This window comes from Pelmatolapia mariae, linkage group LG3_W (assembly GCF_036321145.2).
Source record: "Pelmatolapia mariae isolate MD_Pm_ZW linkage group LG3_W, Pm_UMD_F_2, whole genome shotgun sequence".
Lineage (NCBI taxonomy): Eukaryota > Metazoa > Chordata > Actinopteri > Cichliformes > Cichlidae > Pelmatolapia > Pelmatolapia mariae.
The window spans coordinates 33752862-33772571 of NC_086229.1; the positions used below are offsets into that span (position 1 = coordinate 33752862).

The window sequence follows — 19710 nt, forward strand, 5'->3', positions numbered from 1 at the left end:
CCTCAACTTTGATGGGTTTTTTTTCACAGCTATTTATTTTGAAAAAAGTAAACATGTTACAAGGACAGTTTCGACACAATGCATATTGCAGAGTACATGAATGGGAAGTAGGAATTCCTCCTCTCTATACTTACACTCCTCCCTAACAAATGCCAAGTCATCATTTCCATATTGTGTGTCCCACTTTCCGAGTTTCATTGGAGTGTACTCAAGTGATGTAAAAACAATGTATTAGTTTTTTTTAAGCCATTCACCGAGTCCCTGTCAAGGTGCCATTCATTTAAGACACTAATAATTTTTTGAATTTAAATTGTGCTAACTTCAACGCGGTAACATTAAAAATAAAACATATCAGAACTCATTTTTGTTGGACACAAGAACAGCTCAAGCATATTTTTCGGGAGCCGGAACTAGGGCTTACAAGTTTGTCGTGCCCCTGGGGACCAGTGTGAGGTTGTGCGGCAGATCATGGCGTGGAGGGTCCAGACACTCCCACAGTGCAGACTTTGCTATCTGCACAGAGCGTTTCTGATGTGGCTTATGCAAAAGAGACAATACAGCGTGTTTCTCTGCTCCCGGTAAGCCTGCCCTTTATAAATATCTCTTTGATTATTCAAACAGTGTTTAAAATGTGACTCGTTTGTTATCCAAAAACATTGTATCTATGTTACTGATTTAAAATATACATACATATATTTCAAGTTTTTAGCTCAAACAGACTCTTGAGCAAAATCCGTAATGGCATAACCAGTGTGCAGCCTAATGTGAATTTACTGATGTTGGTTTTTTTTTTACTGCAGTTTTCACAAACTGCGGATGATGAAATCCTCTGTATTGTAGAAAATGTCTTTAAACTATCGCTGTTCCTACTTACTGAGTTCCCGAGCTTTAATATGTGAATAAACAATTTGAACAAGAAAGGATTTAAAGACACATTGAAGCAAAGGCGAAAAATTTGAAATTCATGTGACTCTCTCCAACAGAGAGTGAAAATCCAAGAGCTGCTGCAATCCTCTGCATTAATGATCTTTCTGTTTCTCTCCTTCTGCGTGTGTGTGTGTGTGTGTGTGTGTGTGTGTGTGTGTGTGTGTGTGTGTGTGTGTGTGTGTGTGTGCTCACAGAAGGGAGGTCATGACAGGAGTTCCCTGAGTTGACATGTATGAACCATAAAGTCAGTTTGGACTGAGGAGGAGTTGGTAAACTACATTGAGTGTTGACAAAATTACTATTTTATCCAAAGCATGGACAAGAAATCAAATCTCTGTATCACAACGATTTCATTAAAGCCTTATTATTTTATGGGGGAAATATCACAAATTACCGTAGATCATTAATAGGGAACAAAAAAGGAGGATCACATCAGCAATGGGAAACTGAAGTTTTGACACTTGCTTATAACTTAAAACACAAAAAATCCCCAGCTACAGCTGGTAAGATTTATGGTATGAACCAGACTTTCACAGTCTGCATCTTTAAAGGGTTTTATTTTGCTTTTGTTCACTCCTAGTGTGATTAAAAAACAACAACCCACAGAGCCCACTAACTATTAGCTGCTTTTTCCCCTAAACAGTCCGTTGACTGAGAGAAATGCAATCCATTATTGTGAACGCTGAAGGAGCACTTTGCAGCTGAGTTGAGGGCTCGTGCAAATAAGGTCAGGAGGTGTCCGGCGTGAGTACGCATGCGGCCTGACATTCCACTTGGGACATCTGACAGACACATTGGTGCAACTCAGGGTGTGAGCAGCAACTCCTGTATACTGAACATAAGAAAAGTAATATGTAGTGCTTCTTCTTTTTTTAAAACCGAGATTCCAGGGCTCATGCTTATATGGTTTTCTTTTATCCAAAAACAGGTTAGTTTAGCAATCGTGTAACTGTGTCCTTGACCTTTTTTACCGGTTTGAGGAGTTGGTTCCCTGGTCCAGATATTTGGGATGGTTCAAATGCCGAGTCTCCAAATGCAAACAAAATGATATTTTCCACGTTATTTCTTAAATGTGTATAAATGAGATCGGATGATGTCCGATAAAAGTAATAAACAATAAATGTTAATCATTTTTTTTAACTTTGCAGACTCATTTACCCACTCCAGTGAAAGCGATAAAAAAAGATCATGGCTTTAATGAGATTATGAACAAAATGCATTACATTTTGTTTTTTTGCTACATTAACAACTTTTCCAACTCTGATTTCCTGCAGGACACACACGGACATCAGTTCAGACGGCACACGCAACCTCACACAGTGCTGGAGGCCTTTCAGTAAATATAAGAAGATGGTTAAGGCAAGAGATTGCTATTCTGTCTTTTACATTGGTACAAAGGGAGGGCTAAATGCCAAAAAAGAGAAAAGTTTTTTAAAAAACAGTTCAAGTATCTTTGTGTTTACGGGGAGAAGGGAATAACTGCGGCGGAGGCTCTGAAAAGAGACGGTCGCTTCACCGATGACCTGGGCTACTTTGAGCTGGGTAACATCAACGACGAACATAAGACTGAGTGCACAGACATAATTGATCATCTGGACAATAAGAAATTCCAGATATGTTTTCCACAGGGAGCAGATACGGAAATAAAAGATGTAGCCATCCCAGGGCAGCAGAAACTTCCACAAGCATCAAATAATGCAAAGCGCAGCGGTGGAATGACATCAGTCTTAGCTGTAGCACGACAGAACGGATTGAGTCTAAAAATGGCAATTAAAGAAACGGACAGCAGCATTGACCGTAACGAGGTTTACGATCTACTTTGTCAGCAGTATCCGCGTCTGAAATGATAGATGGAGAGTAGATTCCCTAAAAATTCTTTTCTGGAAGCACTGAAATACAGGAAGGAGACCTTTGGAAAGAGCCGACAGTCTTTTACTGAAATTCGCAGTGTTATGTTGCTGCTCGAACTGAGCGAGTCAGTTTGTCTCATAACTGGTTCCTTCATAAAGCATGAAGGCACAGGCTTTATGCTATTTGACAACTTTGTCTTGACCAACGCCCACTTATTCGACTACCGGGTTAAATCAAACACACCTAACTGGCGTGAATTTGTAAACGTTACCGTGGTCTTTAACTTTGAAGACCAAGAATCAGACAGGAAGAACCTCAGCGCTAAGGTGTAGGGATGGGTATCGTTTAGGTTTTATCCGATACCAGTACCAAATCGGTACTTTTGAAACGGTGCTGGTGCTTAAACAGTGCTCCAACCGGTGCTTAAAGAATGGAGAACACACAATTTGTCCTAAAACCTCTCATGTTTAGCTGTTTTTTTTGTGAAAAGATAACAATGTTAGCCTTTTCTGCAGCTATATGTGGTATCACTCTTGGCTGGAAGCAGTGCTTAATCAACGAAAAAAAAGAAAAGAAAAACTTTGTCCAAAAACCTCTCATGTTTAACTGTTTCCCACTTTTTCTTTGTGGTCATTTTAGCCTTTTTGGCCAGGGTGAAGGGAGTATCTGCCATCAAACAAGAAGACAGCCGCATGTAACTACGACGGTGTTTGCTAGTTCACCTTACATGTATTAATTTAATAACGTGGTTAGCCTTCTCAACGTAAATTACACACGAACAACATGAAGCTACTCACGCAGAGAAGAATGGCTGCTGCTGCTGCCATCATCATCCCTCATCATTTCTGTTACACTGACAGGGCTAGGGGCCAGGACTCTACTCTTCGGGTTCTTGGGGGACGTTGCTAACACCGAGTCCGATAACAGGCACCACACCCGCAGTAGATGTGCACGGTGTGAGGTCTCACAGCAAGCTATCAAATACGGTGCATTTCTCGGCTTTTAACAAAATACTCTACATCGCTAAGTGTTTCATCAGATTCGAGGATGAAACACCTAGCTTTGCACAGTATCAGCTTAAAGTACTTGTTGCAGGCTTCTGAGTTTGCATATTTTGCTGTGAAGTACAGCCAGACTTTAGACCGCTTCGCCTTGGGCATTTTCAATCTATAGCTCTGCTCTAAAAGATCGCACGTACCTGGGCCCGCCTACTACGCTTGCAAAGGTAAAATGATTGGCTAGAATTCAAAGTTTATTACATCTCAGGGAAAAAAATCACCGAAATAAAGCACTGAAATGTGCGCTGGTTTTCGGTCTGGTTACTACCGGTACCCATCCCTACTAAGGTGTTTGTCGGCAACGATAAGTTAGATTATGTCATACTTAAGCTGGAAACAGAGAAAGTGCCACCAGGGATCCTTAAGAGATTTGGGCCTGTACCTTCAGACGGCGAGGCCTGTGTCGTCGGACACCCAGGAGGAGGAGTGAAAAAAAATGAGTCCTACATGCGTCATCACGAAAGAGAGACGAGAGCATGCTGAGAATAATGAAAATTTAGAAGACTGCGAGGAATTTTGCTGTCTTTGTGAAATCAATCCGCAGATCAAAAATGACCCGTATGAAAATATCTACGTCACCTACAACACTCTCATGTACCACGGCTCTTCCGGCTCCCCGGTTTTCGATGCCGACGGACGAGTGTTTGGTTTGCACAGTGGCGGGTTTTTCTATGGGTTTCCGAATCTTAGCGAGAATGTGATTGAGTACGCCTTTCCTCTGCTCACTATATTTGAAAACTTTGTGGATAATCTGAAGAAAGATGAGTATGGGGAGGTGTTGAAAAGAGCTGAGGAGGAGGCAAAGGGAAATCCTCACCTAGAAAACGTTATAGCCTCTGTTGTGGGGTCAAAGCAAGGAAAACCTGACGCGTTGTAGTTTTCACTCGTTATCATTATTATTACGACAAAGGGTATGGGGCTCTTGACAACCATTTTCACCGCTGATTGATAAATGTCACCATTTTTGGAAAAAAAGAGGACAATTTGTGTTTCCTTTTTTGTTTTATTGTAGTTTTGTTTTTAGTTTTGACTGACTCAATACATTTAACTTTGTCATAAACTTGTTTCTATCATGAGCCTTTAAGATTAGTTGAGTGACCGCATGATTTTTCATTGCTCAATAAGTGTAATGAAATCAGTTTTTCTACTTTTTTTGTGTGTGTGGCCTCACTATAGATGCTTAAGATGTTGTAATTCTTAACGCTTGTTACGTATGTATTCAAGTAAAGTTTGGGATTTATTAAAGGCTGTTTGGATACATCTTCTGTTTTGAGGCTGCAAGCTTTTTATTTATTTCACATCACCAAAACACAATTTTTAAAGATATGTTCTTGCGATGTATTTTTATTTTCTGACGTAATATATCCAGTCTCATTTCTTCAAGTGACGCCCTCTAATACTCATGTTGTCTCTGCGTATCTACCACTTCACTGAGATCACAACCTTGGCCCCCCTGTCATTTCAATAATATGACGCGAGACTGGCACTTTATTAACCCTTGTGTGGCCTGGATAAAAAAAAGGGGGGGTCAGGCGGACCCCCGGCTATAGCGGGTCTTGTCACAGCAAACCTTGGGGTCTGGAGGGACCTCCAAGCGCCACGGCAACAACTCTCAACTTCACATCATCATCATCGTCTCCTTCTCGAGAGTGTTCGCGTACACCGTCCTCAGTGAGGACCTCGGACTCTCCGTTCCTACTCGACCTCCTTCCTCCTTCTCCCCCGTTCTCCTGCTCCTCACAGGCGAGCACTTAGCCGGATGGGCCCTGGGTTACGCGTAAACAGGCCTAAGTGAGTTCCTCGGACTATCCCTGCCTCCTAGTCCTCCTTCCTCCTTCTGCTCCGTTCTCCTGCTCCTCGCAGGCAAGCGCTTAGCCGGATGGGCCCCGGGTTACGCGTAAACCGGCCTTCGAGAGGACCGGGGGTGCTCTCTACTCCACGATTACTAAGGGGTCACAGTCTACCCACGATGGGGTATTTCACAACCCCAATGCACATTCGTAAGTTACGATGGCAAACCTTGGGGTCTGGAGGACCCCCAAGTACCGCAGCAACAACTCTCAACTTCACATCATCATCATCATCATCATCGTCTCCTTCTCGAGAGTGTTCGCGTAAACCAGCCTAAGTGAGGACCTCGGACTCTCCCTACCTCCCCGCCCTCCTTCTCCTCGGTTCTCCTGCGCCTCGCTGTCGGACGCTTAGCTTTGCAGAGGGCAGTGTTCGCGCAAACTGGCCTCCATGAGGAACTCGGACGCCTCCTGCATCCCAGTCCTCCTACCTCCTGCTCCTCGGTTCTCCTGCTCCTCGCAGGCGAGCGCTTAGACGGATGGGCCCTGGGTTACACGTAAACCGGCCTTCATGAGGACCGGGGTTGCTCTCTGCTCCGTGGGTACACTGTGACCCCTTTGTAATCGCGATGGGGTATTTCGCAACCCCAATGCACATTCGGAAGTTACGATGGCAAACACTGGGGTCTGGAGGGACCCTGTACGGTTTTTACTAAGCTAACTACCTTTAATTTAGTAAACTCCCACCATAAGGGTGTGTTTTAACTGATGAAACTGTGTCGTACTCAGGCTCGGACATCTGATTGCCGCCTTTTATAAGCTTTATTGCACAAGCATAAGCTAACACCAGTACAGTAACCGTGCCTTTACAGAAGCCAGGTAATCAACTGAAAGACACAAAATAAACAACCATACAACATTAACAAAGCAACCCTATTAACGACAGTACAGTTTGGTAATAGTCATATTTATGGCTTTAACACATTATTTAGTCAACACAGAAACTCACCAGCTCGACTTCATCAGTCATAACAGCAATATCAATGAAAAGAAGATCCGGCAGGTAGGATCTATGGGCAGCTGTTAACACATACCATCCCAGACTTACATAAATCACTCCATCTTAAATAAATTTGTCATTTAAAGCAAATATGGGTCTGGCTGATAATAAATCACAACAAAATAAATTGGCACGTGAGAAATATGGGAAAAAACCACACAGACCCCGAACCGCCGGAGCAAACAACTCTCAACTTCACATCAGTGTTCGCATAAACCGGCCTAAGTGAGGACTTCGGACTCTCCCTGCCTCCCCGTTCTGCGACCTCCTTCTGCTCTGTTCTCCTGCTCCTCGCAGGCGAGCGCTTTGCCGGATGGGCCTTGGGTTATGCGTAAATGGGCCTAAGTGAGGACCTCGGGCTCTCCATTGCCCCTCGTCTTCCTTGCTCCTTCTCCATCGTTCTCCTGCACCTCGCTAGTGAAAGAGCAGCTGCTTGGCCTGCCTATTACGCGAACACCGCCATCCGTTTGGACTTCAGACACTCCTTGCCTCCTCCTCATTCTTGCTCCCTCTACATCGTTCTCATGCTCCTCGCTAGCATACGCTTAGGTCTGCGGAGGGTGGGTTTCGTGAACACCCCCTTCGGTGAGGACCTTGGGATCTCCGTTGCTCCTCGTCCTCCTTGCTCCCTCTACATCGTTTTCAAGTGCCTCGCTAGTGAAAGAGAAGCTGTTTGGCCTGCCTATTACCCGAACACTGCCCTCCAGTTGGACCTCGGGCTCTCCATGCCTCTTCGTCCTCCTTGCTCCCTCTACATCCTTGTCACGCTCATCGCTAGACTACGCTTAGGTTTGCAGAGGGTGGGTTTCGCAAAAACCGCCATCGGTGAGGACATCGAGCTCTCTGTTGCTCCTCATCCTCCTTGCTTCTTCTCTACTGTTGTCATGCGCCTCGCTAGTGAAAGAGAAGCTGTTTGGCCTTCCTATTACGCGAACACCGCCCTTCATTTGGAGCTCGGGCTCTGCATTGCTCCTCGTACTCCTTGCTCCCTCTACATCGTTCTCAAGGGCCTCGCTAGTGAAAGCGCAGCTATTTGGCCTGCCCATTACGCGAACACCGCCCTCCGTTTATGCTCCTCGTGAGCATACGCTTAGGTCTGCGGAGGGCCGGTTTCGCGAACACCCCCTTCGGTGAGGACCTCGGGATTTCCGTTGCTCCTCGTCCTCCTTGCTCCTTCTCTAACATTGTCATGGGCCTCGCTAGTGAAAGAGCAGCTGTTTGGCCTGCCTATTACGCGAACACTTCCCTCCAGTTGGACCTCAGGCACTCCGTTGCCCCTCGTCCTCCTTGCTCCCTCTCCTTCGTTCTCATGCACCTCGCTAGTGAAAGAGCAGCTGTGTGGCCTGCCTATTACGTGAACACCGCCCTCCAGTTGGACCTCGGGCTCTCCGTGCCTCCTCATCCTCCTTCCTCCTTTGTTCTCAAGCGCCTCGCTGGCATACGCTTAGGTCCGCGGAGGGCGGGTTTCATGAACACCACTCTCTAGTTGGACCTCGGGCTCTGGGTTGCTCCTCGTACTCCTTGCTCTCTCTACATTGTTCTCAAGTGCCTCGCTAGTGAAAGAGCAGCTGTTTCGCCTGCCTATTACGAGAACACCGCCCCCCAGTTGGACCTCGGGTTTTTCCGTTGCTCCTCGTCCTCCTTGCTCCTTCTCTACCATTGTCATGCGCCCCGATAGTGAAAGATCAGCTGTTTGGCCTGCCTATTCCGCGAACACCGCCGTCTGTGAGGAACCGAGTACCTCCTACACACACACACACACACACACACACAGGAGGCAGTGAGGAGGAGAAGGAGGTTGTTGCTATGCCTGCGTCGCGAAACCAGGGCTCATTGTGTGTGCGCCCGGAGAAGCTACGGGGGAAACACATGGGACAACCACCCAGTTTGGGGCCATGGTTTATTCAATGTGTATTTTCAGTGTGGTTTAACTTGCTAATCTGATCTGAAAGACTTTCCTTGAATGTGCCCTAATTTCACCTCTTTTTTCTTTCTTCTTTTCTTAGCTTACTGAAAATGCGACCAAAGGCTGGATCCAGGGATGTGTGCTGCTTGTGCAACTCGCGTTATGTGGGCAAACTGCTCACTGTCAACATCGATACAAAGGTAAAGTGCAATTCCAGGGTTGTGTGCTGCTTGTGGTACTCGCTTTATGTGGACAAACTGCTTGCTGTCAACATCGATACAAAGGTAACAACAAGGTACAGGTAACAGGTTACCTTTGTATCGATGTAAAACGTAGTGTTTTACTTTTTTTTTTTCTAGAATGATTCAAATGTTACCATCATTTCCCCAACCCCGCAGGCTCTGCGACCCGTGAAGAACTGAGACTCCTTCTGGTCGGTAAAACAGGATCGGGAAAGAGTGCGTCCCCCAGGATGGAAACACCATCCACGACCAAAACGCGAGACGAGGTGAAAATGAAAATCGAGGAGTGCGTCGAACTGTCGGCTCCCGGACCCCATGCTTTCCTTCTAGCGGTGAGCCTCAAGTCGAGGTTCACGCAAGAGGAACGCGATGAAGTGGATTCGAGACAACTTTGGTGAAGATGCCCCCACCCTACCTACGTCGTAGTTCTGTTTACGCACGGGGACCTGCTGCGGGACAGCAAGTCAGTGAAAGACTACGTGAAAGAAAGTAAACATCTACAACGACTGATAGTGCGGAGGAAGGTACCGTTCGCTCATCAACGATCGGAAGCAAATCAGAAACCAAGTCGAAAGTCTTCTGGATGAAATTGATGAAATGGTGGATTTCAATGGAGGAAACGACTACACCAACGAGATGTATAAGGCGGCCCAGAAGAAACTCGAAGGAGAAAGGCTGAAGAGGAGAAAGGAGGAAGAACAAAGAAAAAAGGAAGAAGAGGAGAGGATCGAATTGAAGGAGCAGTGTAAATTCTTCGGCCTTGCTTCCCTGGGATTATTTGGCGCAGGAGCGAACTTTACATCTTATGTTCTCATGGGGCTCGGTGGAGCCCTTTGTTATTCTCAGTTAAATTGTACACTGGCAATGTTCGCTTAGCTAAACCCACCCCGTTTCACCTTGTTACACTATGAAGGCTGACTTTCATTTCACTTGTTTTCTAAGATTTCTAGTTCTAATGCAGTCTATGTACTTACTTACTTAGTTACTCACTGAATGTTTGCCTATGCTCTAGCTGTTCTATGAAGTCGCTATAAAACAACAACAAAAAAAAATAAGCCCCCCTTTCTAGTATTTTCAAAAGAAGGCGATTGTCTCGTTCGGTCTGAAACTTTTTTTTGTCAAAACCGTCTCCCTCGCACAATACCGAGGGAGATAAAAAGAAAAAGATGGACTCTGCACCCCTGCGTCGTGACGAGGAGGACCGTTCCTCGGACAACTCAACTGACAGTTCCTTGGAAGAGAGGGAGAAACTGTCCGACACGGAGTGTGATGTGGCGGCGGCGGTGGGCGAGCGGCAAGACGCTGAGCTTGACGGTTGGGCGTCTTCTTTATTCGTCAATACCGTGAAAACTGCGGTGTGTCACCTACTCGACCTAGTGATCAACGACTACCGCACCAACGCATGCAACGGGTGCAAGACCAATCACCCCAGCCAGAGACAACACGAGTGTCTTAGGAGTTTGCAAAGAAAAGCATCTGGACTTCTTTGAGTTGCTTGAAGACGTTTCGCCTCTCATCCGAGAAGCTTCTTCAGTTCTAAGGTCAAATGGCCGAGAGTCCCAGATTTAAACCTAGTGGGAGTATCCCCCCAAAGAGGGACAAAGGACCCCCTGGTGATCCTCTAATCACATGAGCCAAGGTGTGAAAGCGGGTGTGGTACCTAATCAGCCAGGGTTTCGGGTGAGCTCATTGTGAAACCTGGCCCCACCCTATCATGTGAATTCCTGAGGTCAGATGGCCCAGGATGTGAGTGGGCGTTAAGGCGTCTGGGGAGGGATCTCAAAACTGGATTATAGATGGCAGACAGTTGGTGTCGTAAACCACCGCCTCTGTTCAAAGATGGTCGCTCACAGTGGACATAGATGGCCTCTTTCACTCCTCTTTCAAACCATCTGTCCTCTCTGTCCAAAATGTGAACATTGGCATCCTCGAAAGAGTGTCCTTTATCCTTAAGATGCAGATGGACTATGAATATGAATATGTTCATATTGCCGTACATATTGGTACGGCATATTGCCGTTCATATTGCCGTACATTTTGGGAGGGTGTTCCTCCCAAAATGTACGGCAATACGTTCATATTGCCGTACATATTGGTACGGCATATTGCCGTTCATATTGCCGTACATTTTGGGAGGAACACCCTTCAACTGGTACGGGAATATGAAAGGGAATCAAGGAAACTGGCGGATTATAGGAACCACCTTCGTTTCAACCTAAGATGCAGACAAAGCAGAGTTGTTCCTAAGAGCTTGCGCCTTGGATCCACTGTCAGGGGACACAGAGCAGACTTGATTCTACAGAGAGCTCAAAATCACCTTTTAAGTGAAAGGATAAGACAGGTCCATTTCACTATAGATGCCCTCCAGATCAAGATCAGCCAGACTCTGCAGGAACTGGAAACCCTTCTACCCTCTCCAATCCTAGAAGAGGTTTACAAGTTTGTGGACAAGGCTCAGCGGGCCCAACACTCTCAAGGAAAAGAAAGACAACGCAGAAAATTTCACACCTTGCTTTCAAAAACCCACACTCCTCAGTCTGAACACACACAACTCAGAGAAGAAAACACACCTGAAGACAGTCGGGAGAAATGGGTAAAGAACTTTTCAGACCGGAATCTCACTGAACCTGAAAAGAGGGTTTTAGCCAAAGGACTCAATTTCGCCATTTCTCCGCAACAGTTGCCCATAGTGGACCTCATCACAGCCACAGAAACTGCCATACGGATTAATAAATTATCACAGACAGAAGCAGAGCAAATCAGGATGAAAGTCTCAGCCACCCTCTCCAGTGCGAAAGTCCCTCCGTCTAACCTCACATTACAAGAAAAGAAGGCCGTTGCTTCTCTGAGCAAAGACCACAACATCACCGTATTACCAGCGGATAAGGGAAGGTGCACCGTGGTCCTAAACACAACAGATTACCACACAAAGATCACTACTCTCCTCAGTGACAACAACACCTACGAAGCTTTAAAGCGAGACCCCACAAGCAGCTACAAGAAGAAAGTTATAGCCTGCCTTCAAAACCTTGAAAAGGACAAAACCATTGACCGCATTACATACCACCGCCTTTATCCAGGGGATGCCATACCCTGCATTTATGGACTTCCTAAAATCCACAAGGAAGGGGTCCCACTCAGACCCATAGTCAGTAGCATAAACTCAGCTACTTACAACATTGCGAAATACCTTGCTACCATCCTTGCACCTCTCGTGGGGAACACCCCACACCACATCAAGAACTCCACCGACTTCACCGACAAGGTCCAGAAACTTACCCTGGATCCAGATGAAACCATGGTGTCCTTTGATGTAGTCTCTCTCTTCACTTGCATACCCACCACGGAGGCAGTGGAGACTGTCAGAAAACGACTACAAGAAGACAGCTCCTTGGAAGACAGGACCAACTTCACACCCGACCAGATTTGCACACTGTTAGACCTCTGCCTTACCACAACATACTTCAAATACAACGAAGGCTTCTACAGACAAAAACATGGCTGTGCCATGGGCTCCCCCGTGTCACCTATTGTAGCCAACCTTTACATGGAGGAAGTGGAAAGGAAGGCCCTTGGCTCGTTCAAAGGAAGAGCACCCAGCCACTGGTACAGATATGTAGATGACACCTGGGTCAAAATCAAGACACAAGAAGTGGAATCCTTCACTGCGCACATTAACGCTGTGGATAAAAACATCAAGTTCACCAGGGAAGACACAAAGGATAACTGTTTGCCTTTCCTGGACTGCGCCGTGCACATTGAAGAGAATGGCAACCTCAACATCGAAGTTTACCGGAAGCCCACACACACGGACCAGTACCTCCTCTTTGACTCCCATCACCCTCTGGAACACAAACTTGGAGTAATTAGGACCCTACACCACCGGGCAGAACTTGTTCCCTCTAAGCCTGAGGGAAAAAAGAAGGAACACACACACGTAAAGGAAGCCCTCAAAACATGTGGTTATCCTAACTGGGCGTTCATAAAGTCAGCAAAGAGGCACAGAAAAGAAGATCAGACACCAGCGAGGGAGGATAAGAAAGACAGACGCAACAACGTTGTCATCCCCTATGTAGCCGGTGTATCAGAGAAACTCAGGAGAGTTTTCTCCAAGCACGACATCCCAGTGTACTTCAGACCCAGCAACACACTCAGACAGAAACTGGTTCACCCGAAAGACAAAACTCCAAAACACAGACTTAACAATGTGGTGTATGCTGTACAGTGCAGCGAGGAATGCCCAGACCTCTACATTGGAGAGACCAAACAGCCACTTCACAGGCGCATGGCACAACATAGAAGAGCCACCTCCACAGGACAAGACTCAGCAGTCCATCTGCATCTTAAGGATAAAGGACACTCTTTCGAGGATGCCAATGTTCACATTTTGGACAGAGAGGACAGATGGTTTGAAAGAGGAGTGAAAGAGGCCATCTATGTCCACTGTGAGCGACCATCTTTGAACAGAGGCGGTGGTTTACGACACCAACTGTCTGCCATCTATAATCCAGTTTTGAGATCCCTCCCCAGACGCCTTAACGCCCACTCACATCCTGGGCCATCTGACCTCAGGAATTCACATGATAGGGTGGGGCCAGGTTTCACAATGAGCTCACCCGAAACCCTGGCTGATTAGGTACCACACCCGCTTTCACACCTTGGCTCATGTGATTAGAGGATCACCAGGGGGTCCTTTGTCCCTCTTTGGGGGGATACTCCCACTGGGTTTAAATCTGGGACTCTCGGCCATTTGACCTTAGAACTGAAGAAGCTTCTCGGATGAGAGGTGAAACGTCTTCAAGCAACTTAAAGAAGTCCAGAGGCTCTTCTTTGCAAACTCCTTTGACTACGATGACCTGGATGACTGAGAACCTTCACAGACAACACGAGTGTCTGCGAGTCCAGGAAAAGACTCCTCACGCCTCGTTTCATTCCTTCCATTCAATGTCTCCTGATCGCCCGCAACATGGAAGCGGATGACGTCAAGGTCGGCACCGTGGTGAAGACTCTGTTGCATGAGTTGAAATTGGCGAGGAAAATCTTCGACGCCATCACCAAGGCCTATGACAAACTGGTGGGAGAGGATGTGGTGAAAATCGGCCAGCTGCGGCTGGTCACAGAGTGTTACAAAGGAGATTACTGAGATTCGTTTGTCACGAAAGGCTGATTCTTTCAGTCTTTCTGAGTCCACACTCTCTCCATCCACATCATTACTGACACTGTCATGGTTCATGGGTTGTTGACCCAGTGTTTTCACATTTGTCTTTGTTGCATTTTCTGATTTCATGATATTTTTATACATATTTTATATTTTTTTCTTGCCTCTGTGTCTCCATGTCTGTCCCTGTCTCTTCTATGTTTTGTCCTTTAGTGTCACAGGTGAAGTCAGTCTTTGGTTGTTTACTCTTCTGTCTCAGTGTCCCTGTGTTCTCTTTCCTTCTGTTTGATTTCATAGCCTGTGTAGTTTGTGCATTGTGTTTAGTTTTCCTCTGTCTCATTAGTTTGATCCTTCTCACCTGTGTCTCATTTTCATCTTAAGTCTTTGTCAGGCTGAGCTGTTTGGTCTGATTCTGTTGTTTCTTGCTGCTGTACTTTGGATTTTTGATCTTCAGTTTTCCTTCTATGTTGTGGATTTGCTGCAGCATAACTACAAGTCAGTTTATATTAATCAAGTTTCAGTCTGCTGTCCTTTGGGACCACTTCCTATTTAATCATGACAGACATAATATTCTTCTCTGCAGTTTGTTAAAAAGCAAAAGCTGATCTTCTCTGATGGTTCCTGACAGCAGCTTTGGTCTGAGGAACAACGCGCTCTGGATCATCAACATTATGAGGGTATAAGGTTAGAGAAACATCTGGGTCCTGTTAGAGAGAGATATTATACCCCTTATGTTAAACTGAGTGATTTATGGCCCCAATAAATTATTCATGAGCTCAGGAAGTAAAGGAAGTGATAAAGGAAGTAATAATAATAATGTCGGGTCCGTGCTTGTGTCTCGAGGTCCATGTTTATGTGTGAAAATGTGTTAAACCATAGTAAAAGTGCTTAGTTAAACTTGTGCTTTTGTAACATTCAGTATGGCCAGACATACAGGTTGCATGCCTTGGGGGAAAACTTTATTTCATTTTATTTGCATTTGTTTAATCCGAACAAGGAGATTTAGAATCAAAGTCAGAGTCACAAAAAACTCTCGCGATCATAAACGCACCGCGGCTCCCAACATAAAAAACTTCCTGAAAAAAACTCTTTTCTCCAAGAAACGCACCACAAAAAACCCCCTAGAATAACTCGATAAAACTCTCTCTGATCACACCCAACCCTTAGGCAAATAAGCAGAAAACCTCCTGAAAAAAACTTCCGAATTTCTATCCAAAATACGCACAACAAAAAAACCCTAGAATAACTTGTAGGGAACCCTCTAAAAAACCCTAAGTCTTTTTTCTTCAAACGATCCCTCATACCAGCTCCGTCTAAAATTCAGCGCAAAGTCTCCTTTCGCTATCACTCAAACCGGTCCGCAGCCAGCGCACAATTTTTCCTTCTTGTTCGCTCCCCCGCTCAGCTCCCGAATGACTGCTTACTTCGTTCAAAATTTGCGCCGGAGACCAACTCCGCCTCGCAGGCGTGCCTAGCTCGCCCCGCTGCCAATCACATAACAAAGGGGCGGCTCCCCTTCACACCCCGGTTAGCCAATCGGATGCAGCTCAGATTTTTATGACCCCCGCTGAGGTTAAGACTGGCTTCGGTCTCTCACAAGCCATCTGACTTCGGAAGCATGGACAACTGGCGCCGCTCAGACTGCTTGTGAGTTCATAATAAGACCCCTGTCTCCGGACCACTTCATCAACAACTGGCGCCTCTTTCCTTATGTGCATATCAATCGGTAAGTGTTACTCTTGCTTTCTAACTACATTTTTGCACTTTCCTTTTTAACCATTCGCTCAGAGCTTTTCATCTTCAAAAGCCATGCAAATAGGTTTTCTAACACCTGGAATACACTTTAAAAATATATATAAGCTCGCCTCTTACACTCAGAGCTAAAAAGTGCTTTAGTACACTAAACTATAGCAGCAATCATGGCCTCATCAGGTACCTCATTTTTCTTACTCTTGTTCATGTTCTTCCGGCGCCGCTCCGAGCTGGCAGCCAGTATCAGCAGCTCCAACCTGACCGAGTCCTTTTTTCTCTTTAATATATGTTTCTCTGTTGTTTTTGTGTTTATTGTTTTTTTTCTATTGTGGACTGCTGTCCCCCACAATGTAGCTCAGAATTCTATGGACAATGGTGTTCTTTATTACATTTTTTACGACATCTTTGTCCGGAGAGCGGTCCGACCTCCCATTGTTTACAGCAGGGATCAGCTGTTAGCCCTCGGAGCCTCCGCTGCCCTGCCAACCGCCGAGCAAGCTGACATCCCCCGCGAGGTGAGGAGGAAGAGACGCGGTACTCGGGCCGGGATCGGGCGTCGCAGTAAAGTTAGGAGGTACCAGCCAGCGATTCCATCTATTATTATGGGGAATGTGAGATCTCTCCCCAATAAAGCAGATGAATTGGCAGCCCTTACCCGACATCAGAGGAGCTACAGGGAGTGCAGCCTGATGTGCTTCACAGAGTCGTGGCTAACTGCGCTAACTCTAGACTCACACGTAAACATGGATGGTTTTCATCTGATCCGGGCCGACAGAACAACGGAGAGTGGTAAGAAGAGAGAAGGGGGTCTGGCTGTGTTTGTGAACGATAGATGGTGTAACTCTGGGCATTTAGCTATCAAAGAGACGCTATGCTGTAAGGACATTGAGCTGCTAGCGGTTAGCATGAGACCGTACTATCTACCACGAGAGTTTACACACGTGATTATGATAGCTGTGTATGTTCCGCCCTCTGCTAGCGCTGCAGCAGCCTGTGAGGTCCTGCACACTGTAACCAGCAGACTCCAAACACAGCACCCTCAGGCCCTTTTCCTGATCTCTGGGGACTTTAATCACATCTCCCTGTCCTACACTCTCCCCACCTTCACCCAGTATGTTACCTGCCACACCAGAGACAATAAAACATTGGACTTATTGTATGCCAACACCAAGGAGGCATACAGCTCATCACCTCTCCCTCCCCTGGGGGGCTCAGATCACACTCTGGTTCATCTCCAACCTGTGTATAAACCTCTAGTACACAGAGAACCAGTTGTGAAACGCACAGTAAGGAAATGGTCGGCAGAGACTGAAGAGGCCCTGAGGGACTGTTTCCGTTCTACTGTGTGGGAAAACCTCTGCAGCCCCCTGGAGGATGACCTCAACAGCATCACAGACTGCATTACGGATTACATGAACTTCTGTGTGGACAACACCGTACCCATCAAAAAGGTACGGTGTTTTTCTAACAACAAGCCATGGATAAATCCTGAAATTAAGTCTCTCCTCAAGGAGAAGAAGAGAGTCTTTAGATCTGGAGACAAACAGGAGCTGAGAGTTGTTCAGAAGAAGCTGAAATGGAAGATAAGGCAAGGAAAGGAAAACTACAGGAGGAAGATGGAAGAGCAGCTGCAACAGGACAACATCAGAGGGGTTTGGAACAGCCTGAAGACAATCTCAGGACAAAACCAACCCCCCAGGCTGCAGGAGACTTGGGGTGGGTGAATGACCTAAATAAATATTTTAATAGGTTTGATCAACCACCCGCCCCTCCCACAGCATCGTCCCCCCTGCTGCAATCTCCTTCATCTTCAGGGACTGCCTGTCCTTCATCTCAGGACTTCACACCTCTCAGCTTCACACCTCCCAGCTCCCAGTCATTACACCCACCCCCGGCTTCTGTGGACTCCAAAATACACACCCCTCCCCCAAAACCCCCTCTCTCCATCTCAGCACTTCAAGTGAGGAACGAGCTTCGCAAGATCAAGGTGCGTAAGGCTGCAGGTCCAGATGGCGTCAGCTCCAGGCTCCTGAGGTGCTGCGCAGATGAACTGTGTGGCATCCTAGTTTATCTGTTCAACCTGAGCCTGTCACTGGGGAAAGTACCACAGCTGTGGAAGACCTCCTGTGTGGTACCGGTACCAAAGACCTTCCATCCCAAGGACCTCAGCAGCTACAGGCCGGTAGCCCTGACATCGCATCTGATGAAGACCCTCGAGAGGTTGGTTCTAAACCATCTGCGCCCCCTGGTGAGGTCTTCATTGGATCCGCTGCAGTTTGCTTACCAGCCTGGCGTTGGGGTGGAGGACACCACCATCTACCTCCTGCACCGAGCTCTGACTCACCTGGAGAAGCCTGGAAGCACTGTGAGGATCATGTTCTTTGATTTCTCCAGTGCTTTCAATACCATCCAGCCACGACTTCTAAGAGACAAGCTGGAGCTATTGGGAGTGGACCACCACATGTCCCAGTGGATACTGGACTACCTCACAGAACGTCCACAGTATGTGAGGTCACAGGGCTGTGTCTCTGATACGCTGGTCTGCAGTACGGGGGCCCCACGGGGAACTGTGCTGGCACCGTTCCTCTTCACCCTCTACACTGCAGACTTCTCCATCAACTCCCCACGCTGCCACCTACAGAAGTTCTCTGACGACTCTGCCATAGTCGGCCTCATCACAGGTGAGGACGACTCAGAGTACAGACAGTGGACTCTGGACTTTGTGGACTGGTGTCAGCAGAACCACCTGCTGATCAACGCCGGGAAAACCAAGGAGTTGGTGGTGGACTTCCGGAGACGCAGACCCACCACACTGACACCGGTGAACATCCAGGGAGTGGACATTGAGATAGTGGACTCGTATAGGTGCCTGGGTGTTCACCTGAATAATAAACTGGACTGGAGCCACAACACTGATGCTCTTTACAGGAAGGGTCAGAGCAGACTCTACCTGCTGAGGCGGCTGAGGTCATTTGGAGTACAGGGAGCGCTTTTAAAGACCTTCTATGACTCTGTGGTGGTATCTGTCATTTTTTACAGTGTTGTATGTTGGAGCAGCAGTTTATCGGCAGCTGAGAGGAAGAGGTTGGATAAACTCATCAGGAAGGCCAGCTCTGTTCTGGGATGCACCCTGGACCCAGTGCAGGTGGTGGGAGACAGAAGGACTCTGGCCAAAATAACATCTCTGATGGACAGAGTCTCCCACCCCATGCATGTAAATGTTGCTGAACTGCAGAGCTCCTTCAGTGACAGACTGCTGCATCCTAGATGCATGAAGGAGCGTTTCCGCAGATCCTTCCTCCCTGCAGCTGTCAGACTGTACAATCAGAACTGCTCCCAACAAACATAGATGTTTACATCTGCGCTGTAACTGCAATAAGTTAACCAACTGATTCGCACTACAACCTGGTTTGCCTCTTATCTGTAGTTATTTTTATTTAATTTAATAACTGTACAGTACTCTCTGTATATAGTAACCATTGTCCTTAATGTAAATATTTAAGAAAAATTGTGTATGTTTCTGTTCTGTGTCCTGTGTACTGTTTGTTTGTATATGTGTCTTTCTGCTGCTGTTACAACCAAATTTCCCCCTGTGGGACAATTAAAGGATTATTCTATTCTATTCTATTCTATTATACGGTGGGGCCAGCACTTACTATGGGTTCACCCGAAACCTTTGCTAATTGTCACCTACTCCTCTTTTCACACCTTGGCTCGTGTGATTAGGAGAGGATCAATAGGGGGTCCATTATCTCTCTTGGGGGGACACTCCCACAGATCTTCAAATCTGGGACTCTCCACCATTTAACCTCAGAACTGAAGAAGCTTCTCGGATGAAACATCTTCAAGAAACTTAAAGAAGTCCAGACGCTTTTCTTTCCAAGCTGCTTAGACTACCATGACCTGGATGACTGAGAACCTTCATAGATACATTATCTGTAGTTCCCCCTGTCCATCTCTCTCATG

General features: G+C 46.5%; 1 protein-coding gene and 1 pseudogene across 1 annotated transcript; one reads left to right on the plus strand and one right to left on the minus strand.

Annotated features, from left to right (window-relative positions):
* Positions 1–9160: 9160 nt before the first annotated feature.
* LOC135932642 (uncharacterized) overlaps positions 9161–19710 on the minus strand; it is a 310350-nt pseudogene continuing 299800 nt past the window's right edge.
* On the plus strand, positions 10894–13977 carry LOC135932510 (uncharacterized). The gene is made up of 2 exons (XM_065469997.1): positions 10894–13408; positions 13715–13977. The coding sequence occupies exons 1-2, from the start codon at positions 10894–10896 to the stop codon at positions 13975–13977; spliced, it is 2778 nt and encodes a 925-aa protein (XP_065326069.1).

Coding starts and splice junctions, on each gene's coding strand:
- LOC135932510 (XM_065469997.1), top strand. CDS start 10,894: ATGTACGGCAATACGTTCATATTGCCGTACATATTGGTACGGCATATT. Junction 13,409..13,714: donor TGGGCCATCTGACCTCAGGA/ATTCACATGATA, acceptor GAACCTTCACAG/ACAACACGAGTGTCTGCGAG.